Genomic DNA, 27617 nt, shown 5'->3' with positions numbered 1-27617 from the left:
CCGTGTTCACAAAAATTCACTCTTTTCAATGTAAAAGTCTTCGCTACTGACTGACACACTCATAAAGACAGTCTTTGCCGCCATCTAATGGCGTAATAATGTAACTTCTGTAGCTGTTCACGGTCAGGGACAATTTCTTCCGGCAGAAGGAAGGCTTTAGTGAAAGTTTACTTCATGAAAGTTGCATTGATACATATTTTTGGCTTTAATATTAGTATTGTGTGGTAACCGTTTTATAAAAGCAATAAGGTACTCGAGGCTAGTGCTGTGTCGTGAATAAGTCACAGCTGAAGGGGTTGCAGGCACTCCGATTCGTGTTGTGCCTAAAAACACCCTTCAGCCGTGACTTATTCACGACACAGCACTAGCCTCGAGTACCTTATTGCTTACTTAAAAACTTTACTGACTGCAAACTTTTGAACCTGTGAGTTCTAAATATTTAATGTTAATAGTGGCAGTACATATACCACAGAATTTTTTTCTGATATTTTTGTTTTAAGTTTATGAAAACACCTAAAACCTTAAAGATATAGTGTCATGTGTATGTAAATTTGTCATATAACATGCAGTATATTGTAGGTCTAATGTGAAACATATATACAACACCAGTTCAAAATACTGTAAAAATGCAATTGTTCCCTCAAAGTACTTTATTTTTTTCCTCATTTGACCTTTACAAATTACTTTCATTTGTGTAACCCATTATAGTCAGATTATTTTACTAGGTAAAACTAATTAATTTAGATTTTACCACAAGGTAAACTGAGGAAATGTTTTAGAGTGTATTTAAATTCCAACATAATACACAGATTGTTAAGAACAACAACAACCATAGAGTATTTATTAACAAGTACACCAGTGTAGTTTATTTATGCAAGCAGTTTGTCCCTACAGATCAGAAAAGCCACTGTCAAGCGGTTGGCACATATATGTACAAAACAAATTAATGGTACAGCTTTCTACTAAGCATTCTTTAGTGAGTACAAAAAGACTATACGAGGACAGAGAGAGTGAGCCAGAGTAAGAGAGAGAGAGAGAGAGAGAGAGAGAGAGGTGAGGGTTAGAGAAAGCATTAAGTTAGGGGCTCAACAAGCAATAGTAATAGAAAGGTGAGAGGAGGACTCGGAGGGAGTTAGAGAGATCACCACAAAGTAAACAGGCACAAATCAAACACTATACCATCGAAGAGTAGGAGTTTCAGCGCAATGTATCAGCATAGGATTCAAATTACTGCACATTATGAGAAAGGGGATGACCCAGCAAGACAGTCGCATATAACAAACTCATAAAAAGATGAAATGAAAACTGTTTTTCTTGTTTTTTTTTTTTCATTATTATTATTATCATCATTATTATTTCATTTTTATTTTTTATTTTTTTGATCCAGTAAAAACGATTACCATTGAATGCATGACCATGCCACAAATAACACTTAGGTTCACAGTCTTTACCTAACATTACAGGGGTCTGACTTGGCAGCCGGCACCCCACTGCACTTACACCAAGAAAGAGCTCACAAAATGGTCAAATAAGTGCACGAAACTAGCTCTTAGAAACACTGACGGAACATGACTTGCCAGGCATTAAAAGAATGAGAAGACATCTCCATCATCCAATATAATAATGACTTGTTAGCAAGACAACGAGTAACTGTCATTGAGATAGTATAAGCTCTTTAAATATTTGTTTTCATCATCATATTCCCCTTTGTAAAGAAAAAACCCACCGAAAGAAAAAGTGAAACTTTCACAAAACATTACTGTGTCTCACCTGGATTTTGCTCCACCACTTGTCTTTTTTCGCTTTCAGAAGAACACCCTCCCTCCGCCCACCCTATCCTGTCATGGAATGTGTTTTTCAGTCTAAAACGAATTCACCTGAAGTTTAAGTGCTAACATACAGTACATACATTTACACATTGATTTTGTACAAAAGCTGAAAATAAAAAGCGTCAAATAAAAACCCTTACGGCTTTACTGTGTCTACATCTATTTGTGTAGGAAAATAAAAAAGAGGGGGTCATAACGCTGTAGGGTTGTGCATGTGGCGCTTGCTTCCAGTAAAGGGAGAGTTGCATTGTTGCCGAAGAGGGGGTCGCTGACACTACAGTAAGATTTAAATGCTTAACGTCCACTTAAAAGTGGTCAGAAAGTTCCTCTCCCTCTCAGAGAAGTTACAACGCCACCTACTGGCACGATGCGGTCTGAAAACTTGACTAGCGCGGCAAGCAAATAATAACCATTTTGTTATTTTGTAATCATCTTGATAAGCTATGCAATGACATCTGTAGAAAAATAATAAATAAACACTTTATGGTACATCTGTTATATCTTAATTTTGTTTTTTGTCTTTTCTGTCTCAGTTTTTGAGTTTTCTTTTACCAAAATAATGCAGAATGAGCAAGCCATCTGCTGGTATCGGGCTTCATACCTTCTGATGATTAAAAAAAGAGAGAAAGAGAGGGAGAGAAAGAGAGAGAGAGAGAAAGAAAGAGAGAATTGTTTATTTTTTTTACCAAATTTTTTTTTCATGATTTAAGTCTTTGATAATGAGACCTTAAAAGACAGACACACATGAAAAATGTGCTTTTCCCCCCAATAACCGACCCTCTACATAAGAATGATTCATGTATTGATGCTAAAATGTTTAAAAAAAGAAATATATTCAAAAATTGTAATATGTGGTGAAAAAAAGAACCAGCACAATCTCTTAAAAATGAAATACAATAATGTGGAAAAAACTACAACACTACTGCTAGCACTAATAATAATAATAATAATAATAATAATAATGTTTGTGCGAGAGGTAATGGGTTGGCCATGGGGTTGGTCATACGACACACCACCTGGACTGCACCAGTGCCAAAACTCCCTTCAACAGGAAGTGAAAGCACCGAGGGTCCTCTCGCCCCCGCTGCTGCTTCCTGTCTTATGTGTAGGCATTGAGCCGTTCCTTGGAGCGTGTAGAGTGGATGTCATGCAGCTCCTGCTCCTCCTTGGACTTGCAGTCTTCATATTTCTGCATTTTACATGCATCCTTCACATAGGCCCAGTTGGCAGACAGCACCATCAGGTAGTGGATCTGAAACAACACCATAAATAGCGTCAACACAGAGTCAACTAAACCTTTGCATTTATATTATTCTAAAACAATTGTTCTTATAAAACATACTTGCACTTCATATAGAATGATTCTCATTAAAAAAAAATCAATTTATTATTCAAATAACATCAACAAAGTCAACTAAACATTTTAATTTCTATTATTCAGACACTTTGTTTTTTTAAATTTACATACATGGCCAGACTGAATATAACCCTCTGGTCCTCTTCGTTTAGGAGTAATTTGGCTCCTTCACGGTCAAAAGAGACCGAAGCCTTGAAATGTAACTTTTTTGTTTTTAAGGAAAACCAATGTAATATATTTTTGTTCAATAATATTTTTTGAATATTATTTAAAATTTTGAGGGTATTTTATGATACTATGCAATATTTATACAATTTTATTAGCTATTTTTTCCCATTAAAAATAATACACAATTTTTTTTCTAATATGTTTTTTAATTAAAGCAGTATTTTTTTTTTTTTTTTTTTTTTTTCAATTAAAGCAGTATTCCATGTTAAAATAGAGACAAGGCATTTAAAATCCAATTTTTTAAAGGTACATTAGTGCTATCTGGTGGGAGTAAAAAAAAAAAAAAAAAAAAACTTATGTAATGCCATGTGTACCTACTAGATTCCTATATAAGTATATATAGTTCTATACAAAGTGGCTTTTAAATTCTCTAGTGGTTTTTAGACATAAATATTTATTTTTATTAAGTTGTGGATTTGGATTTATACTTAAGACATCCTCAAAGACTACTTTTTGTCAAGGTTTAGATGTTTTTGGATTGAAATGTTGATTTGAAGTATGAGTTTTTGCATTAATTTTACTACAGTCAAACCTGAACATAGAGGAGGTCATTTTGTTACTTATACAGTAAGATCAAATTTCAATAAAAATGTAACAAACATACGGAGCCCTGCACATGACATGCAAGAAAAAAATTAAATCATGCGCAGGATTTACAAATTCGTTCCTTCGATTTACTTAATCGTGCGCATGATTTACTATTTCGTTCCCTTGATTTATAAATCATGCGCATGATTTATAAATCGAGGGAACAAAATAGTAAATCGTGCGCACGTTTTAGTAAATCGTGGGAACGAAATAGTAAATCGTGTGCACGTTTTAGTAAATCGAGGGAACGAATTAGTAAATCGTGCGCACGATTTAGCCTACGATTTTTTTCCTGCATATCATGTCCGGGGCTCCGTACAAACATGAACAGGTATGTTTTATTACAGCCTAATAAATCTGGGTCTGATCTGATTTCAACCTCTTATTTGAATCTTTTGGCTCAATTTTACCATATTGTTACAGCCACACCGGTTCATTTGTGTGTGTATAATAGTGTGTTGTGTGTGTGTCTGTGAGTGTGTGTTTGATAGGGTGTGTCTGTTTTGTACTCTCGATGTTTTAGACTAGAGTGTAACCACCTCCTTGCTGTGCTCTGTGTTATAGTTACACTAGTTCATACATGTGTGGGGGGAGGGGATGGGGAACTGGATGTGTCTATTTTGCACTCTTGACATTTTAGAGTGTCACCCCTTCAAGTGCTGTGCAATTTTTTTTTTCACAGTGGCTGATTTGTAATTTGTACCACCAAAAGATTCTTTGCGTTTTGCGAATTTACTGTAAACCTAAAAGTATCCTTATTTTGAAAACAATTTTATTAAACAACTAATTAATTTTATTTTGGATATTTCTAATTCATATTTTAAATTTTGAATTCATATATTAATATAAAGACCACATTGACAGAGTGTGTTAAAGATGACCAGTCATTTTCTTCTATTAAATTCAGATTAGTCCAAAATGCAGCTGCTAGAGTTCTTACCAGATCGAGAAAATGTTCATATAACCCCAATTATATCATCTCTATACTGGTTACATTCCATATCGATTACAAAGTATTGCTACTGACCTAAAAGGCCCTAAATGGTTCAGCTTCTGTGTATCCCATCGCCCTAAAATCCATCACGCTCATTAAGGTCACAAAACTGTAGGCTTTTGCTGGAACCTAGGATATCTAAGTCCACTAAAGGAGGGAGAGCATTTTCGCATTTGGATCCTAAACTCTGGAACAGCCTTCCTGATGATGTTCAGGGCTCAGACACACTCTCACAGTTTAAATCTAGATTAAGGACATATCTCTTTAGCAAAGCATTCACATAATGCATCATAATGCTCATCCAGAGGTAACTAGAGATTACGCCAACTCATTTGGATCCAGCCTCTTATGAAGATTTCAGATGACCCAACACCTGTGAAGAGATGACGCAAACCTCTGCCAGGACTTCAGATGATGCCAACTCTGAATCAGCATGCATTGTGTAAAGCTGCTTTGAAACTATACAGTATGTATTGTGAAAAGCGCTATACAGATAAATGTGAATTGAATATATAGGGTTTTTAATACACTACCAATCAAAAGTTTGGAATGATTAAAAAAAAAGTGTTTTTTTTTTGTTGTTTTGTTTTTGCTTTTTTGAAAGAAGTCTCTTATGCTTACCATGGCTGCATTTATTTGATTAAAAATGCTAATATGCCTGTTTGAATATTTTAAATAAGATAGACAGATCTCAGCAGACTGCGATGACGCATGTTTGTCACTCTAAAATTAGCAGTGACACCAGCAGGAGGCAGTATTGTAAAGCAGCCAGCCTCCTCGTATGTGTGCTGGCAGTGTGCTACAGTCTACTTCAATAGCCTATGCACAAAATACCTTGATGAAGACCACGTCCAAATTCTTATGAAAACTAGCAAAAGGATTTACATGCGTATATATAATGTTTGGGGGGGGGGGGGGGGCTATATATGAAATCAAAGGACGTGTGTGGGGTGATAGCAGTCTTGATTTTAAATATTTTATATATATATATATATATATATGAAATAGGTTAAGAGTGAACTGTTTTCCTGAATGAGAGAATACACTATATGTTGTTTACTTCAGTGCACCATTATGCAAATCAGATTTACATTATGCATGCTCATTTGAATAGGGCCACACCCTGAATTTCTCTTCTTCACAAAGGAAAAGCTTGGTTATTATTACCCTTCCCAGAGAGTGAAAGGATGCATTATGTTTAACAATCAGTTAAATTTTCTCTTTCCACAGTAGGGGACAGAAAAGCTCTTTCTATAATTTGCTACATCATACCAGACTAACAACCACATTCTCTTTTTCAGAAAATGGTTCCTCGCAAATTACTGAGTGCTGCTTGCTACAAGCTCTAGGGCCTTTCTTCTCCTAGTTTCCATGACAACAGAACGACATGCCCAGCGTCTCTCCGTGTGTGTGTGTGTGAGAGAGACGAAGAGAGATGGGGGGGGGGGGGTGTTAAGTAACAACAAAGAAAACGCAAGAGAGAGCTGACAACGCCCCCAATGCTTAACCCCCCCCCCCCCCCCCCCCATGACTTTATCTCATTTCAGTTTAGACCTACATGAAGGAGCTGAAGCAGGTGATGTCATTAGTTTAGCTCGCATCACACAAATAAACACACTGTTGCCAGGAGGAAAAAGAAGGAAATTAAACTTTTCCCCTAAACAATTTTTTTTTTCTTGTCAGCTTGAGGACTTTAATTACCATTATATGAAATATTATGCTGAAAGGGGAAAATTCTTTGCATTGCATTCATTTACAAATGCCAAAAAAAAAAAAAAAAATTAATTTATTACCCGCTATGCAGGGCTTGACATTACCGTTTTCACTTGCAGCCACTGTGGCTAGTGGTTTTCCCAAGTTACTAGCCACTCAGCATTTTCACTGGCCACAATTTTGACATTGATCAATGGCAAAAATCCCATGGCAAAATTCAAGCCCTGTAACACCAACAACATTCATCCGGAGCAAATGAAACGAGTGAGTGAGGGGAGGCGGGTCTGTGTGTCAACCCGCTGTTGGAGAGATGATAGAGCAAGAAAGCACAGCTGATATCGTGTACCAATTCAGCGAAAAATGAGTATTGGAAGCGTTTCAGATATTTCTGTATCGATATGTAGTGAAAAATTAATATTTTTGACAACACTACATTGCATTTAGTTTATTATTTCAGATGACTTTTCAAAAGATTACAACTGAAAAATGTATAAATATATATACATATATATATATATATATATATATATATATATATATATATATATATATATATTTCAGCTAGCCGTGCCACTATGATTAAGCAAGCAATTGAATAGACTTTGTAACAAATGTTAAAAATATAAATTAATTCTCAAAAAAGATGGTGCAAGTTACATATTATATAATTAATATTATTATTTATATTAATAATATTATATAATTATATTAAAAACTGTTATGTTATGATCCATACTTTAAACCTCCATTTAAAAAATCATGATTGATGTACAGAGTAATATACTTTAAATTTTACAATTAGGTAGTTCATTTTAATGCGTGAGGAACATAGAAACATTTAGCTGAACTTTAGCGGTTAACTAATTTTGTTAAATGCATTTTTTTTTTTTCATAAAAAATTAGTTTAAGACATTAGTTTCAGTAATGAATCCATATGTGACCCTGAACGACAATTTTTTTAAATTGAGCTTTATACATCATCTGAAATCTTAATAAATAATCTTTCCACTGATGTATGGTTTGTTAGAATAGGACAATATTTGGCCGAGATACAACTACTTGAAAATCTGGAATCTGAGGTTGCAAAAAAATCAAAATATTTGAGAAAATCACCTTTAAATTTGTCCTTAGCAATGTATATCCACTTACAAAAATACATTTTTGATATATTTACGGTAGGAAATTTACAAAATATACTTAATATCCAAATGATTTTTGGTATATAAGAAAAATTTATAATTTTGACCCATACAATGTATTGTTGGCTATTGCTACAAATATACCCGTGTGACTTACGACTGGTTTTGTGGTCCAGGGTCACTTATGTAAAACCACTTTCTCTAAAGGCTAGAATACACTACATGACTTCTGCTCATATTTTTGCCCCGATTTGCAGTCTAGAGGAGTCGACAATAGTTGCAGAAAGTCTGTGCCAGTCTGCAGATTTTGGGCAGTTGCAGTTGACAAATTTCACAGAAAATCGCATAGTGTATGATGGGCACGGACTCTGATTTTTTTTAGCTTCAGACTACTATTTCATCCATTCGGAGGACATCAAAACATTTTTGATATTTTGAACACATATCGTATTGTATGACGCGTCGCTACTGAAACCTACACTGTCCTCTATCTCCCAGTGTTGCAATAAAAAACAATACAAATACAATAGCAAATGAACAGAACACACATAACAAATTAGCCTCAATATTTATCTTATCGGCACAGATAAAACATGTGACTTCACCACTCACCTCTAACTCCCGTTATAATTGAGTCCATATTGAGCGCATCTACCCACCCAAGAATGAATCCAAATGCACTTGGCTCATTTTTTCTTTTGCGACTCAGCACACAGAGTCGCTACAACAACTACAACTGCACATCCACGTTTGTTTCATCTGTCATGCGTCTGCTAGCAACGAGGCACGTGTTTCTGTCTGAGTTTGTTGTTTTCGGAACAATTTGAAAGTCTGGTAGTGTATGATCCTCAGTCATTTAGTGTATGATGCCCTGTTATATCCCTGTAACCATTTACAAAGATGGCAAGTGTATGATGCCTAGTGTTTTAAAATCTGTTCAGATTTTAAGAGTTGTGTAGTATATTAAGAGTCATTGTAGGTATTAGTCAAAACTCACCATGGCAATGACTGCAGCTCCAGCCCCAGCCAGCGCACACACAAACAGATGGAAAGTCATATCCAGCTTTCAGAAAGAAATATTGAGAGAGAAATGAGCCTTAGATTGCTTTTCATTGTGGAAATGATTTATACAACTATTTGAAAACACTGGATTTTTGTGAGTCTATACTTCATACAGATGTTTACTCACCTCATTCGATCCACACATTTTGTTGAACTTATCTGATCCTGAACATACAGTCTTCTCCTCTCCAATGGGCACAACACCTAAAATATATAGTTTTTGTCATTCCTCAAGAGCAATCTGTGTTTTAGGCTATAGGAATGGATATTTCACACTTTTATTTGGTTATTTGGATAACCAACCAATAAGAAAGAATAAAATTACAGCAACAAAAGAAATTATCACTGAAACAACTTCTTAACCACACCTAAACATTTGGAAAACATTTGAAACCTACAGATTTTGAAACATACCAAACTGGCGTGGGTCAAGACATAAACTAGCTCCCTCCAGAATGGTCGTGTTTTGGCAAATGGTCCAGATGTTGAAATACATGAAGACAGGCAAAGAGGTGAACGCTGTCACACCCAGCCAAGCCAACATGAAGATGTACGTCAGCATGATGAACTGAAGGAAAAGAAGGATTAAGACTAAAGTCCAAATACTCAGTCAAACACTAAATAAAAAAAAATAATAGAATACAAGATAATTAAATAAAAGCCACAATTATAAGCATCAAGAATTTCATATAAACTCCAACATGTAAGGTAAAATACATAGGAAGGAAAATATCTATTAAACAAAATCTTGAACACAGATTCAGTTTAGCTATCAGTGTTATAAACTAATAACAATAATAGCAACCACACCATATCTTTCTTGTTTCACAAGTGAGAGGAGAATAACTTGCAGAGTTCAGTATGTTATCTTTTATTATAGCCTATAAACGGATGCCATCTTTATGTGCGGCAGTTACTCTTAGTGGCTTTGTCGTTGCCCTTTTCTACATTACAATGCATGAAGTTCTCCCAGTGATTTCTCACCCATGCACTGACGCAGCGTCCACAGGTGGTGATCTTGAAGTCTCCATACAGGTCCTTGATGGCTCCACTGGTGAAGAAGCCTTCGACCATCAGAAGAATGCCATACACGAAGAACGCTGAGGCAATGCCATAGATCACATACTTGATAATGTCAATGCTGAGGGAAACAGAGGAAATAAAGTCAATAATTATATATGTGTGGGTAAAAAAATCTTTTCCACATAAGCAAACCAAAATAGATAATTGGGACATTATTACATTGCCATTTATATCAATGTAAACTACAAAACATGGTCATAAACTTAGCATAATTTGGATCTGGAGCCAATGTGTCAAAATGGTTGTCAGTCATGGCTTAATTTACCCCCTAAAATGTACTGTAAATATGTGTAACTGTGTACTTAACAGTGATTTTTTTATATTTATTCTACAGATAAGATCAATATTGCAAAGCAGTACAAAAAAGACAAATAGAGAGATTATCCACCACATAAATACATTTACACACATACACTTACATGCATATGCACTCGTGCTCACGCTCTATCACACACACACACACACTCTTTTTGTGTGTCACCATTACATGCAAGTTCACGGTAATGTTCGCTGTTATTAGTGTTGTAATACTGAAGTAACAATTACCTAATTATTACAAATGTTAAGTTTAAAGGGGACCTATTATGCAAAATTCACTTTTATAGGGTGCTTGATGGAAGGTGGAGACGGAATCTGCCCTATTAACTTAGCTCCTCCCCTGGGTGAGCTGTACACAGTCCGCCATGTTTATCTCCTCGCCAGAGCATTTAACAGCAGCATTCAAGTAAGAAATGTATTCTTATTAAAGCTAATAAAGTTATTTAATCAAGAGCAGTGAGTGATTTTCTATTTTTCTTTTGTTGTTTGGTTCATATTAAAGGGTTAGCTCACCAAAAAATGAAAATTCTGTCATTTATTACTCACCCTCGTGTAGTTCCACATCCGTAAGACCTTCGTTCATCTTCGGAACACAAATGAAGATATTTTTAATGAAATCCGAGAGGATTCTTTCCCTCTACAGAGATCCAACGCAACTACCACTTTCAAGGTCTAGAAACGTAATAAAGACATCATTAAAGTACTCCATGTGACCCTAGTGGTTTAACCTCAATTTTATGTAGCAATGCGAGTGCTTTGTTTGCACAAAAAAAAAAAAACAACATAATTTACCACTTTATTTACAAAAATATTGATCTGCATGTATGCGTGTTGTATTCAGACTTGCGCGTCAACCCAACGTACATGCGCAAGTGTTCAAGAGAGCACCACGACGAATGCGTTTTGTGTTCACATATTGTTGCTAGACATGCTCTGGATAATATTTTGTAAATAAAGTCGTAAATTATGTTGTTTTTTTGCGCAAACAAAGCACTCGCATCGCTTCATAAAATTAAGGTTAAACTAAGGCTGGACGATTAATCGAAAAGTAATCGAAACCGAAATTCTGAACCTCTAACCGACTTATTTTTCCCATGTCGTTTATTTCGCTTTTTAATCCTGTTAATACTTCCCACTTAAAAACATACTACCGCGTGTGTAGCCACGTGACTCCGCCCCGTCCAGTCAACACTGAGGTAAACGCAGAGTCAACACACAAAGACGGCGCGCGAGTGGTGAGTCTTGCGTCTTCACTAAACTTTGTCAGTTGTATGTGTTTTAAGGTTTGCCAGATTAGACATTCAAGCGATTTAGACGATCGGATGTGTATTATTATATCGAGCTACCGTGCTCGGGCAGCTGCATTGTGGCACGAACACTCATACAAACAGTAGCTGCGCAAAACGTGAAGATCGCGCGCACTGAGGACTGGTTGTCAGCGCTGTCCTCTGATTTATCACTAAAGTAGCTTAGAAACTCAAAACTTATTATAGCATATATTTTTCTACTTTTGAAGTAACCATTTACAACCCACAGCTTCACAATTAATAGAGAGATGTTATGACTAATTCACACACGCAATCGCTCTCTTTACGTACCGGTACTGTACTAATTTATCTTTATCTGATTTACAACGAGCAGAAATCTGTAAGAAATGTTACGAACCATAGATAAAATAACTGCTGAAAGTGAGCTGTTATGTCAGATCACTCTTTCAAAAGGAAAAATATCACACCTTTAATAGTCAAGCAAATTTACAGTACAAACCTTGTAAGTGAACTATGAGGGCAAAAAAAAAAAAAAATCGTTCATTAATCGTAATTCGAGGTTTTGATTTTAGGTCATAATTTTCCAGCCCTAGGTTAAACCACTAGAGTCACATGAAGTACTTTAATGATGTCTTTCCTCCTTTCTGGACCTTGAAAGTGGTAGTTGCGTTGGATTCCTATGGAGGGACAGAAACCTCTTGGATTTCATTAAAAAATATCTTAATTTGTGTTCTGACGATGAACAAAGGTCTTACAGATGTGGAATGACATGAGGGTGAGTAATTAATGCCAGAATGTTCATTTTTGGGTGAGCTAATCCTTTAACGGCATATACAGCAGTAGGTAGCCTACTGTATATTACGCTGCTGTCACTTTAATACACAGATCTAATATACACATGCGATTTCTTTCTACAATCACAGACATAACCTGTGTTATAAGACTGTGTTTGTGAACTTTGTGTGTCTTTGACATAACCTTGTGTGTATTTGACAGTTTAAGTTCAATAAGACATGTAAAAGAAATCAGTTTAATATTCATAGGATGCACAGTCTGACAGCCAGCTTTCTGCGCGTGTGCTCTGGATGTGTGCACTCAGAAAACCATATATCAGAAATTAAACTGTTATGGCTATAAAACGAATGCAAATAATTAACTTTCATGATGACGAAGAACTGCAATGTCATGTAATCGTGGCAGCGATAGAGATAATAATCAAAACCAAACAGATGGGGTTTTTTTTGTTGTTTTTGGCAGAGTACCTGGAAAGCGGGTGGGAAGCAGAAGCTTGTTTGCATTTAAAGACACATGCACGAAAACAGCATGTTTTTTCTTCCACTCAAAAATGGGCATTTACAACATAATGTAATATATGATCTGTGGGGTATTTTGAGCTGAAACTTCACAGATATGTTCTGGGGACACATGAGACTTATCTTTACTTATCTTGTAAAAAGGGGCATAATAGGTCCCCTTTAGGCCAAATACAAACATGCTGTACGTATGCACAAAAGCTCATTTACTAATACATCCTTTCTGTAGTTAACACACAAAGATCAATTTAATCTTTACTGCATAAACACTTAAAAGTATGAGTTTTCAAAGTCAAAGACAGTGGGTCTTCCTTAGAACACAAACCACACACACACTTTCCATACCACAGCAAACCTAGCCTAATATATGTAAGAAGTTTCTTAAGCAATTATTGAAGTAAACAAGTAAACAATCAGTAATAGAATAAGAAAAAAAGCAAATTACAAGCAAAAGGACAAATAAACAAATACTAGTAAAAATACTAGTTTTATTAGGCTGCTGTCTCTTTATACAAATAATTTACACATCAGTTTTCCCAACTCAGTGTGTTCAATGTGCTGCTCTCACTTACATTGTAAACACATCCAGACCATCTCCAGGTCCCCTGATCACCTCAAAGTAGTTCTGGAGGATGGTGACCGTTCCAGAAAGAGCTTCATGTCCACATCCACAGAAGAGCGCCACTCCAGCATACAGCAGGATGGTGGCAATCAGGGATGGATAAGGGATGCCTCCTAGACATTTCAGACAACACTCCATACATCCTGAGAGAAGAAAGAAAAAAAAAAAAAGAGGTCATGTTATTCATCTGAAGGTACGGTTGGGGATGTTCTTTAAAGATGTTTTGTTTGTCTGTGTTTGATTCCATTGTTTTATTAACAGTTTAATTTCAACAGTTTCTACATCATTTAAGAAAGCACTATTCTTGCACAGAAAGCAAAGCTAGTGTAAGTCGTCTTCTGTGCTCCTCTTAGTGTCTAGCCTCTGCCTGACAAGACTAACAAGTACCCAGACGGTTGGAAGTAAATCCTCAATCCATTCACTCTGACGCTCCAGTGAGGTCCAGTTCATTCTCTATGTGTGTGTGTATTTGTTACTCTCCAATGATGTGCAAAATTGTCCCTGCAGCAGACTATTTTAAATTCTCCCCTTGGCATCATATATCAGAGTGAATCATTATAACAGTATGATTCATGAATAACAAAATGGATGGGAGGATGAAAGGATGGACTTTGACACTTAGCCATTCTGATTGAGTTTTTCCAAACGATTGCCTTCATGTGTTTCCTTTCAAAGTTTCATTACTTTGAGTTTAGATCTTACAGAGACAAGTGTGTTATGTTTAGAACAAAACAAACTTGCAGTTAATTTTAAGTTTATGACACTTTCTAGGGGGAGTCTTTTTTTTAATGAGCATACTTAATGTTAAAATAATGCACTGTATGAAAATGTTTAATTTCACGGTAAAAAAAAAAGAGGCAGCTGTAATTTCTAGAAATGTACTGTAAAAATACAGCAAGAATCTTTCAGGCATTATGAAATTACATGACTTTTTTACTGTAAAGCATAATTTTAACATTAGTTGGATGTATTGTTAAGTCTAATATACATTATAAGATAAGATAATTTGTATGTTATAGTAATAAAAAACATACTTTTTTTAATATTACTATATATTATTGTATTATTACTATATATTTATACTATTACTATATTTTACAGTAAATTGACATGCATCAGAGTTCCCACTCTTTCATGAACACCAGATTCAAGGACTTTTTAAAGCACCGTTTATTTTATATCAAGCACCTATCAAATTCACATCCAAGCATATGAAGCGTCATGAAAGACCTCTTACAGTTCTTAACATTTTAACCCTCCTATTGCATTTGCATCCATTTTAACCCGGAAGAGGTTAGAATCATTTGTACATTAATTTTGGAAATATATTAAAACCAGTTGCAGCTTTCTTATCCCTAATATTAACAATCTTTCCACACTAGTTTTGGTTTTCATTTTTTATGAATCATTACTTGAGTAAAAACATTATAATATAGAGAGAATATTGTAAAAAATAAATTTTAAAATTGAGTGAAAAAAAAGGATCATATGGATCGTAATTGTCAGAATATATACAATATATTATAGATATAAGCTTGCAATTCTGAGAGAAAAAAAAGTCAGAATTGAGAGAGATAAATGAGCACTACAAAACAGAATTGCAATTTATATATCACAATTCCGACTTTATAAGACACAGCTGTGGCTTTATAATCACGCAATTCTGACTTTTTAACTCACAATTTGTGAATTTAGGGTAGAGTGGGAAAAACGCCCCCTTGGGGGAAACTAACTCTACACAATATGCATAATATTCTTATTAATAAGTATGGGTGGGTGATATGGCAAAAATATCACGTTTCATGATTTGCTCACAAATCTTTTTCATGTTTTTACTATTTTGCCAGTGACTGAGCAGTACAGTCAAACTAATTTCCCTATATATTAAAAAGTAGCCTTACAAGGTAACAAAATATAAAAGAAAAAAAGAATGACAGACTTTCAGCCCAAAGTGGATGAAGATAAGCTTTCTTATTAAAGCTACTGTATTAAATAAATTTTAAAAAAAAAAAGGAAATTCTGTCATTATTTACTCACCTTAGAACTTGTTTTAAACCGGAATGAATTTCTTCTGTTGAAGTTTTTTTTGAAGAATGTGGGTAACCAAACAGTTGCTGGTCCCCAGTGAGTTCCATATAGGAAAGACAATACTATGGATGTCAATGGGTACCAGCAAATGTTTGGTTACCCACATTCTTCAAAATATGTTCTTTTGTGTCCAGCACAAGTCAGAAATACAGTTTTGGAACAACTTTAGAATCAGTAAATAAAGACAGAATTTTCATTTTTGGTTGAACTATCCCTTTAAGGACAAGTCACATGTGTTGTCTGTCCCTTTAAAGCTCATGCGCGCATCTTATATATTGACACGCATTCGATTGTCTTTCAACTGTTTACTTTCACTTTACACTTAACCAATGGTGTAAACCTTGTGTGTATTTGACAGTTTTAGCAGAATAAGATATGAATGATAACTTTTTCCAGCAAATGCAGCGTTTGACAGGCTTTTAGAGTGTGCGCGCTTCGGGTGTATCCGCTCAGAAAAGAATGTCAGACCAGAACTGCAGTGTTCCGTGAGTATAACTCTACCGCTGTTAGGGATCTGACAGAAAGCACTATAGCATGATACAACGATATCTCTTCAAAAGCAGGTCGTGGAGACCTTTAATTGTTCACGATCAAAATCGCACACCCCTATAAGAATGTTCATTTCGGACACAGCAAGTGTCACAGCCCAAATGTCCAAACCCCGCCTAATAAGCAAGGGGAAGTACTGCAATGGAAAACACTTGGAAACTGATTGTAAAATAATATTCCAAAACAAATATACTATAGGACTAAGGGGATGTGTTATAATTTTCATAAAATTTATTTCAAATTTAATTCAAGCACTTTTAAAGACCAATATTAATTTTCAAGGCCTTGAATTCATGTGTCTGAAATCCAAGTACATTCAAGGCGCGTGGGAACCCTGAATGCATTGTCTTTTTTTTAATATAGAGCATTTATCACTTAGTTAATTAATTAACAGATTGTTTTTACTGTAGCATTTCTACATAATTTTTCCAAAAAAGAATCTTCTACAGTGTGGGTTGTTTGGAATTTGTACTTCCTGAGGAAGAATAAATTTGAATTCAGCTCGCACATGTTCCCACTCAGTGTTTGTTTGCCAGTCCTTATGAAACGAGTGCAGGAACTTGTGAAAGAGTTACAACCATGGATTGGTTGAGGCTATTGCTCCCATTTCAGGCCTTTGAATGTGAATTATTGAATACTGTCAAACACCGCTGCTATAATCAACCTCAGAACCGGCTTTACAGTGGCTTTGGCAAGGGATCAACTTGTTGCCTTAGCAACTAGGAGTGAGAACATATACAGGATCTGATTCTTTGTAGTGTTTAATAAGACACTGTCTTTGTTGGCAAAAAATTTTAAATAGTTTTTAATAATAATATACTTTATATTTTATCATTAAAGGAACACTCCACTTTTTTTGAAAATAGGCTCATTTTCCAGCTCCCCTAGAGTTAAACAGTTAAGTTTTACCGTTTTCGAATCCATTCAGCCGATCTCCGGGTCTATACTCTTATTCCGGCGTAATAATCAAGGAACTAGCCATATCGGCCTAGAAAATCGCAACTCTTCATTTTCCGTCGGTCTTAGTACACGTTGTAACTACAGAAGAGTCAAGTTTTAAATAGGAAAAATATCGAAACTCTTGGTCATTTTTGAGCGAGATGCTAACGGTCTAATCAGATTCAATGAACTATGCTAAGCTATGCTAAAAGTGGTACCGCCAGACCCGGAGATCGGCTGAATGGATTCGAAAACGGTAAAACTCAACTGTTTAACTCTAGGGGAGTTGGAAAAAAAAGAGTGTTCCTTTAACAGACTAACACATTCTATGCGTAGTAATACATTATTTTAAGTATAACATGTTCTTTTTATTCTATAATTCTATAACTACATAACCGTATTAGAGTTTACACAATATTGCCCTTTTGATCCTGTTATGAGATTCTTTGCACTGTTGAATCCACTGCATGTCTCCTGGTTGGTTGAGAGTATCACATGTTCTAAAGCCACCACAAATTGCATTACATTACAATACAGCCTTATATTCATCACTCAAGGGTGTTAGATGAAACAGCATTACAAATGCATGCAGATTGCACACTTTGTTAATGCAGGGCCTGATTTACAATACAAATTCTCACAGGATAGCCTCGCTGGCAAGATTCAAAACAGATCACATGCAGACATAATGTTGCAATCTCATATTCTTGTAAAATGCAGCCAAAGACAGAAATGGTTTACCAGACCAATGCAACTCTCCATTATGAAAGCAACCAAAATGCAGCCCAAGATACTAAACTGAACCATAAAATCAGTGCAAACATGCTTGAATATTAATTGATAATGTTCACCTGCCAACTACTGGCACAAAAGATGCAGTAAGTTTCTAGACAAAACACCTTTTTATTGATAAAAATAAGCTAAAAACATGCATGTATTTTCCATCCATTTAGATCATGAATGATAAATCAATATTTTGATTAGCTTTTTTTTTATCATTAGATCAAAAATTTCTTTATCAGCTTCTTTTAGAACTTTAGATTCTAATTTTGATATGTTTAATGTAATTATCATATACGCAATTTAAAATGAACAGTTTGAGGAGAAAATTTCATTAATTAATAAGATATTAGATATACATAAATAGATATACTTAATCTACCGCACAATTAAACAAAACAAACTTTTCCAGATCAACTTTACTTTAATGTATTCAGCAGTGTTGTTACTGTTAACTAAAACTATAAAATAGTATAATATTTTATTAATTTAAATAAGTAAGGAATAAATTGAATAAATAAGTTACACCTCAGGTGTGCATTATTTTCTAATAATTCAACAACTGGAGTCAATTATTCCGTCAACGAACTGGAGTCAATTATAGCCTATGATGATTGCCACACCTGAAGACATCAAGACATTTGTCAGCTTTTTGTCCTCAAAATGCTTGTGTGTAGGACTAATTTCTTACGCATCTCATCCTATGCCTCCATTGCAAATTTCAATATGTAATTTTAGAGCTAGAAACTGAGGCTTGAGCCATTGAAAGCAGACTAATGCAGTAATTAGAGAGAGAGAGAAATACCCGAGTCTGTCCGTCTCTCAACAGTGTTCGGCAGCAGCGTCTCTACTAATAGCGAAACTGTAAGTTTATCTGCTTCAAGAACAGTGCCGTTATTTCCTCACTAGTGAGAAATGTCATGTAGCTAACCTAAAGTTGCTAACCTATTTGACTGATAAAATCAACACATTTCTTTGTGTGTGTTTCCGTACTGTATGTATGTGCACTTGAGTGGGACAGAGACCGGGAGAAAAATAGTATGTGCTTTCCGTACATAATAAAACGTAATTTTGTGGCAAAAACATGGAAATAATTTGTCATTTTTATCCTATTGCTTACTATATTTATTTGCTTGGTCAGTGTTGTTGTGGGTTTCTGGTTCTTTTGCTGTTGTAGGCTGTAAAGACCTTTAGTTTGAAATTACTGAAATCATTTGGCGAAGTGATATGAACATGTAATGCGGTCAAGACCTGCCTGGAACTACTTTAGCCGTGCGTTTCCCTGAAAATAATTGCCACCTTATTCGTCAACCAATCAGATTAAGCATTCAACAGCCCCGTAACAGAAATACACTTAAACTTTAAAAAAAATGAAAACAAAAACTTAAAAAACAAAAATGAGAAATGTTTCTTTGGCACCTAACTGAAATCAAATAAGTTGAATACTGAAATTACTAAATCTAAAACTGAAATATAAAGAAACAAGCTAAATAGAAATATTTGAAAAAAAAAAAAATGAAAATACTAAAAAATAAACTATATAAATAAAAAGTATTATATTAATAAATACTATAATAATATGTAAATAATACTAAAATAACACTGGCATTTGGATACTGTTTTCAAATGTTACAGTTAAACCAAAAATGATGCACACAAAAGAAAGGCTTAACCCGAACAACATAAACAAAAGCACTATCCCAGAGGGTCCTCTAATCATAAAGCAATGGCCGCTCCCACCCCACAGCCCCCATACCTCCCCCTTGTCCCTCGATCACCCCACCCAACCCTAACGCCCATCTGTCAGTCTGACAGCCACAGTGCCACTCCCGCCTCACCCCACCCCCAACCTCCAATTAATCCCTGGAACTGTGGGGTCACTGCGAACCAGTGCTCACCCTGATATCCAGACATGTTCGGAGGGGAAACATTCTCAGGACTCTCAAAGACCGTGCAACAAAAGGCCGTAGTCGCTAACGCTAATCCGCACCACAGAGGGGAAAGAGAAAGGGAGAGTGAACGGATAAGAGATTGCGACAGATGAAAGAAAAAAACAGTGGGAGTCAGAGAAACAGGCAGATGGAGAGGAAAACAGATGCAAGTGTTGGTTATCATGTAGTAAAATAGCTTTTTTTGCTATTTATTTGTACCTTTTTACACCCACAGTCAAATATCCTCCATTCATAACCAGCTCAATCTGACCCTCTTCGGCCTTTTTTTTTTAAAAGGATTTGAATAATTTGTCAATTTAAAGTGATTAGCATTTCATTACGCTGAATGCCATTTTTTCTGTTCAGATAAAAAGAATTAAAATTCAATTGAACTCAATCACATCAAGTGGCTACATGTGTGTCTCTATCACTGGCCCCTCCCTGCAATCGAGCGGGTTTTCATCACCGCACGTCTACGCGACTTCTCTGCGCATGTTTAATCAACCAGCAGGGTTGCTATGACGATGGAGGTGCGGGCCCTGAGAATGGGCCGGGCCTTTGCAAGCTCCATGACCCACTTACAGCACTGTGTGTCAACACATTCAGCGGCAAACGGCTGAATGGGAGACACATTCACAAGGATTACAGGGAGGAAAACACAGTTCAGCGCTGAACGCACTGCGAAGACGACACGACTTCATCCCTGATGGGGCAGCTAGAAGGTTCTAGTACTTCCGACATCTTCCTTGATACCTTCCCTCAGCAGAAAAGAGCGCATTTAGACTCCTTTCTATGTAGCTCATTTGAAATGCACCAAATGTGTAGAAAACGGCAGTCTTGTGAAATATTAAATAATTTGAAAAACATGCTTCATGTTCCACTCTCTATTCTCATGGTCATTTGACCTGCTGGAAACAATAGTGAGAACAATAGCGCACTGAATTCACTTTCTATTAATAGCCATGACTCAATTTTAAGGACAATTAGTGAAACTTCACTGTCCTTGAGAGGTTTGACCAGAGTGTGGGAACAGTAGGAGTGTCCAGATTAGAGGGATCACACATGGTCGTGTATTTGGGAGATATAAAAAACAGGAAGGAAACGAGATTGCCAGATGTATTCCGCAGAGGTATAGAATTCAATCACGCTTTCATTTCTATTTCAACATCGCACTTTAAAACAATGTGGTGCTTCATGTTTACACCACAGGATTAAAACTGATGCCATAATTCAAACCGCATGGAAAAAATATAAATGCTCTCAAAGATGCGTAATGCATCTGACAAATCAAATCAAATAACTATATAGATTTGGACATTAATAATTAATTAGGAGTTTGTTACAAGCTGGGCTGCTAAAGACAGTCCAAGAAGCATCACAACATGCTCTCTTATAAATGAGTGTTCACATGTACAGTACAACAAAATACAGGTAACTATCAAAAATCAGCTCATTACATTTGACTATGCAAGCAAACGTTACCATTAGATTTTGAAATTGCCCAGTTTTTGTCCGTTTCTGACGTCAGAACATAAACACATGCGCAGAAGACATGGGTGCACTGACTTGGCAGACAAAACACCTGTGAGGTAATGAGCAAAAATCTGTGTGCACAACCATTTATCATCTTTATATGAGTTTGAAGCATGGCTACACTTGAGTGCCCTCACACTGTATCATTTTGTGAGATTCTATAACGCTCACTTTATGAACATCCTATCAGAATTTTATCAGAGGATGATGTTACACAGTCAGTAGAGACTACTAAGAGCCCATCTAACAGACTGTACTCTGTCAACAGTGGTGATGACATAAATTTGGAGGTAAAAGCCATAAATAAAAGATGAGTGGGATGGCATGTGTGTGTGTTAACGGCCTAATGTTCTCTAATCCAATAATCATGAGAGGTAATGAAATGTCCACTCTCCCATGAGGCCGCTTAGTTCCCCACTTCATCTATTGTGCAGCGGCAGGGTCAGAGCACCGGTCAATGCACGTCTGTGAATAAACTACAGCTGATTGTCAAACTTCAGCTTTTCTTTTATTGAGTTAAGGAACTAGTGCTTTGCAGTTACTGTAGCTCTAGTAAGTATTACGTATTAGGAAAATGTTGCATTATATACATTTCCTTTTTTTTTTTCCTAAATTGTAAGGTATTCCTGTAGCTCAAATGGGTTTGATCCCTATGGAAGCCCGTTTCCGCCACTAAATAAAAAAATTAAAAAAGTAATTGCGACTTTTCATCTCAGAATTCTGACTTTTTGTTTCGCAATTGCAAGTTTATATCTCACAATTCTGACTTTTTTTCTCACAATTCTGACTTTTTTTTTCTCACAATTGCGAGTTATAAAGTCACAATTCTGAGATATAAACTCACAATTGAGAGAAAAAAGTTTCACACAATTGTGAGTTTATATCTCACAATTGTGAGAAAAAAAGTCAGAATTGCGAGAAAAAAGTCAGAATTGTGGCTTTATATCATGCAATTGCGAGTTTATATCTCAGAATTGTGACTTTATAACTTGCAACTGTGAGGAAAAAAGTCAGAATTCTGAGATAAAAATTCACATTTTTTTTTTTTTAGTAGCGGAAAATTTTTTTTTTTTTTAGTAGCGGAAACGAGCTTCCATAGATTTCCACGGAATACTTTCTTTTTTTTTTTAAAAAGAGGGAGAAAAAAAAGTATAGGCTACCTTAAATGCAAAGTTATCCGCTTTAGATAAAAGCTTCTGCCAAATCCATAAACGTAAATGACACAATATTGAACACCTCAAATGTTTTAATAATAATAATAATACCCGTAAGAATATTTATGGATTTATAAACCAAACGAAATTGTTCATCGGTCAAAGCTCTCGTGAAGTTCTCATGTAGTCTCACTTTTTGGGATTCCCAGATCAATTTGGGATTCTTACTCAGTACATGTGGAAAGAAAACCAGGTCAAATGAGACATACATCATATCCTAGACTTGCATTTTATATCAGAAAGTTCATCTGGTGCACATTATGGACAATAAGCATTTTCTATATAAAAACAAAACGAACAAACATCTAGCTATTAAATGCAAAACAGCTTAAAAATACAGAAAAGAGAAACAAAATAGATCAGTGTTAAAAGGATTGATGCATTTGTGATTCTCGGATTAAATTGCTAGATCCAGCCAATCGTGGCATTTATTGGTTCAAAAAAAAAAAAAAAAAAAATTAAACAAACAAATACGAAGATAAAACAATAAAACACCCTGGCAGGTTGAGCATAAATCAGTGATCCTCCCATATTTCATGTGCTAAATATCACACAAGCTCACTGACAGTCTAAGCACAGCAGACCTGACATGGCTGCTATCATCACACTGCTTTAGAAAGGAGGAGGGGGGGAAATCACTTAAATATAAAGAGCCATCATAGATGGAGAGAGAGGAGGAGAAAATAGTTCAGAAGGCTGGAATTTCGATTATTTTTATTCCCTTTCTTTTCGCTTCTCGCCATACAATTATGTGCAAATATTTTCTCTACAGACCACCAAAGAAGAAGAAAAAGACAATGATTTCCTCTCCGAGCTCGAAATCCAGCCCCTGCAAATGGTGGTATTATAAATAGCAAGCTCCCTCTCACACAAAGCAAACAAATGCTCCTGCACACAAATGAAGGAGCAAGCCAAGGAAATGAAATGAAAGAGGGGGAAACAATTGCTTTATTTGGACGACTATTTACACGCCACTGCAACTAGAAGACGAATCTCCTGTCTGTCTCAGCCTCCTTCAAGACAGACTGACAGAAATGCGCGGCAAACAAAGACAGACCCATCAGATGGTCCACACACACACACGCTCATGCAGGCTCCATCCCCTGCACACACCCCTCTACATAATCACTCTTATCTAAAATCTATCAATCCGTTTTTTTTGTTTTGTTTTGTTTTTAAAGGATCATATTTGCTCAGTCAAGTTATTTTCACAATTTCAAAAATTCATGCGGTGCATCACAGTGCATTAAATACATCATCGGTGAATTAATTAAAAAATTCTAAAGAAAATATGTCAGAAAACACTTCTTTCTGCACTAAAAAAATATATAATAACCTATTCAGGTATTTTAATAACCTCATTTTATAATCCACAAGATCAGAGACAATGAAAAGCAGTGAGGGATTAGACACAAAGGTAAACAACACAATCGGAAAGATGGATGGGAAAACAATGGAGATAAAAGGCATTCCTTTACCCTTCTGAGTCTGTCCCTCATCCATGTCCTCCTCCATGTTGCCTTGTCCTTTGATTTCGTGGGTCTCTACAGCGGTGACCAGTGTTGCGCCTGTGGGTTTAAAGTCCGCTCCTTAAACGCCTTCCCTTGCCTGCTTACCACAATAGAGGCTGAAGCTGGTTCTCAGCGCACAAGTCTCTCTCTCTCTCTCTGTCAGACTCTCTCTCCCTCCTCCCTCTCCTCACTCTCTCGCTCCTGCTACTACCCTGTTCCTCACAGAGGAGAGCTGCTGTCAACACCGGTTTTTTTCAGTTGACTTCTCTCGTGTGAGGAGGTTCAGTGTGGCATCTCAGCGCAGGCTTGTGCAAACCAGTGAGTGTTAAGACATTCAGACCTCTATATACTGTATTTATGTGTTCATACGAGGTAACACAAGCTCAAGTGTGGGATACAAAAACAACAAATCGACAACCGCCCAAAACATGGATCAGCACACTAGGCAGACAGAGAAAGGTGGGTTTTTGGGGGAGTCAAGCTGCAAGCCAGTAAAAGCCTCCACTTTACACCCCTCCTCTAAAAGAATGGTTAATGCTGGCTACATCCCTGCTGCATTAAACTCGATATAAAAACAAATAATCAATTTATCAATGATTTCCTTCTGACATTCCGATAATTACTATATATATATATATATATATATATATATATATATATATATATATATAGGCCTATATACACATAGATAGATAGATAGATAAAAACTGCATGACAATATAAAATAGTAGTAAATCTGAGGGCTTGAATTATAATGATGACATCTTGAGTGTTTTTTTTTTTCAGCTTCGCTGCTTCTGTGCGCAATATGGATGAAATATAAATGCTTGTGATGAATATAACATCATATGGCATGCTCACGTGATTCTTTATACGTGTGTGTGTGTGTGTGTGTGTGTGTGTGTGTGTGTGTGTGTGTGTGTGTGATGAAACATAGTCACTGTCATTCCAGGGGGTGACAAACACAAGGCATTAAAAAGCAGTAATTTTTGTTTTGTCAAATTTTACGCACTTAATCAGCCACATTTGTTAGAACATACAATTTGGCATAGAAGTGTCATTAAAATTTAATTAAAATTTGTATTTCCTCCTCTGTACAACCAGAAATGTGTGCAATTAATCAGCTGTTGGTGGTTATGTGTTCTAAGACAGCCAAAATCAACTAAAAGCACGCTCATCTCCAACACAACCATCAATTTATAAATTATTAATCACTAGAAAATGTATTTAAACAGCTCTTTTAAATCATTTCTAAATTCTAGGCAATCATTATAGATCTAGAAATGACTCTATTTGTGTTGCACTTGAGTTTTCACTGGCCCCATTACTTTAAATACTGGCTTATGATCTGCTGACACTTTAAAGATACATCAACATGTCCTGGCCAAAATGCTGACAGATTTACTTTCTACAGGCAGTTTGAAGTTCTAAAATTGTGAAGGCTGACTTTTTTATTTAGAATCCAAGAATAGCATTTAGTATGCCACTGGGGTGCAGTCGCCACTGAAAGTGTCTCACACAGGAGGCATTCTATGTTAACAGCCCCTGACCCCCCAAATGCATGTCTTCTGACAATAACAATTTGTCTGATGTGTTGATACTGCTATGCCATGTTTAACATTCCTGCCCTGAGTGCCCACATATATAATGATCTATTTCAAGAATAGCATCACTGCGCAAAGGCACAAAACACCAAATGTAGACTATAGCATTTGACACTAAATATAATATGACACTATAAATATATTTAACCCTGCTCCTGGAGGCACATTAACAATACACATTTTCAAACTCTTTCTAATCAAACACACCTGATTCAACTCATCAGCTCCATGACGGAGACTCCAAGACATCACATGGATGGATGGGCAATAATTGTTAAAAAGCTGTTAAAAATCTTCTTTCATCAGTTCCAAAATCTATTGTAAATGAATAATTGTATTTTTCAGAAGATTTTTAATATGTAACATATAATGTAACTGCTATCATTAAATTTTATATACACATACATACATGATATACACTGCCTGGCCAAAAAAAAAAAAAAAGTCGCTGTTTGGATTTTAATAGGCAAATACTTAAGAGACTATGGATGGATCATTATTACAGCATGTTATCTGTTTGGCAACGATTCTTTTAAAGATGGAGTGTGTAGCTTTTCATTTCTTAAACAACTATGTATTACAATGTATCATGGCCATATTCCAGGATGACAATGTCAAGATTCATCAGGCTCAAATCATTTTCACACATGAATTGGCACTGACCTTAATCTCAGTGTAAGTTTTTGGGATGTGCTGGAGGAGACTTTACAGAGTGCTCACCTCTTGCATTGTCAGTACAAGATCTTGACCAAAAATTGATGCACCTCTCGATGGAAATAAATGTTGTGATGTTATTTCCATCAATTTTTGGTCAAGATCTTGTATTGACAATGCAAGAGGTGAGCACTCTGTAAAGTCTCCTCCAGCACATCCCAAAGACTTTCAATGAAATGAAGGTCTGGACTCAGAGGTGCTAATTCATGTGTGAAAATGATTCTTCATGCTCTCTGAACCATTCTTTCACAATTTTAACCCTGGTGAATCTTGACATTGTCATCCTGGAATATGGCCATGATGTGTCTTCCTACATGGTTGTTTAAGAAATGAAAAGCTACACACTCCATCAATTAGGGTTAAAAGAACCGTTGCCAAACATATAACATGCTAGAAACATAATAATCACTGTAATAATGATCCATTCATAGATTCTTAAGTATTTCCCTATTAAAATCCAAACAGCAACTTTTTTTGGCCGGGCAGTGTATATGATATATTTAATAATATCTAATTTAATAATAGCATACAGTGATGCTATACATTAGATATTTCTAGATTAGAATATTACATATTTTTTATTTATTATACATACACTACCGTTCAAAAGTTTATTTACACACTCGTGCCGTCAAACTGTTGTATAAACACAATATCACACCCGTAGCTGTGCAATACGCTGTGATTACCTACGGCCGAATCACAGCCGTGCTGATATACAGCCATATCGCACAGAAAAAGAAAAATTGTGTAAGAAAAATATCAATATTTAACAAGTTATAAAGTAAAATATCAAGCTTCCGCCAGACCGCCTTCTGTATTCAACGTATGTAGAAAGTGTAATGCCTCTTGCGGTTCAAAGCGCTTAGGCTACGTCCTGCGCCTTCCTATTCAACTAACGAAACAAGCGTAACTGACGCGACGTCAGTTACACTTTGTTCATAAGTTGAATACAGAAGGCGGTCTGGCGAAAGCTAGTTATTTTACTTTATAATGTGTTAAATATGGATATTTTTCTTGCACAAACGCATTGCTTCTCTTCAGAAGGCCTTTATTAACCCCCCCGGAGCCGTGTGGAGTGTAATGTTAAAATAATAATAAATTGTATACATTTGCTATCATTAAATTACATATAAATTATACACATAATTTATATTATCTAACATTCTAATTCACATTCTAATTTATTACATTTATTTATATAACTATAAGGAATTAACAGAAGAAAAATGATCTCCAA

The 27617-nt window shown here is 35.8% G+C and overlaps 1 protein-coding gene across 1 annotated transcript; it reads right to left on the bottom strand.

Moving 5' to 3' along the window:
- Window positions 1–837: 837 nt before the first annotated feature.
- Window positions 838–24437, bottom strand: gpm6aa (glycoprotein M6Aa). Its single transcript, XM_051860536.1, has 7 exons — window positions 24027–24437; window positions 13465–13657; window positions 9895–10051; window positions 9325–9478; window positions 9038–9114; window positions 8846–8911; window positions 838–3081 (listed from the first exon to the last, which is right to left on the bottom strand). Exons 1-7 carry the CDS (start codon window positions 24061–24063, stop codon window positions 2929–2931), a joined length of 837 nt encoding a protein of 278 aa, XP_051716496.1. The 5' UTR covers window positions 24064–24437; the 3' UTR covers window positions 838–2928.
- Window positions 24438–27617: the final 3180 nt, after the last annotated feature.

This window comes from Ctenopharyngodon idella, chromosome 14, assembly GCF_019924925.1.
Source record: "Ctenopharyngodon idella isolate HZGC_01 chromosome 14, HZGC01, whole genome shotgun sequence".
NCBI lineage: Eukaryota > Metazoa > Chordata > Actinopteri > Cypriniformes > Xenocyprididae > Ctenopharyngodon > Ctenopharyngodon idella.
This window is presented reverse-complemented; position numbering and strand designations above follow the sequence as displayed.

Bases quoted from the DNA above. Each gene is read 5' to 3' on its own strand.
- gpm6aa (XM_051860536.1), bottom strand. From the start codon at position 24,063: ATGGAGGAGGACATGGATGAGGGACAGACTCAGAAGG. The intron at 13,658-24,026 runs GTAAAGGAATGC...TTCTTCTCTCAG, and splicing joins TGAGGGACAGACTCAGAAGG to GATGTATGGAGTGTTGTCTG. The intron at 8,912-9,037 runs GTGAGTAAACAT...TCTTTCTGAAAG, and splicing joins AAATGTGTGGATCGAATGAG to CTGGATATGACTTTCCATCT.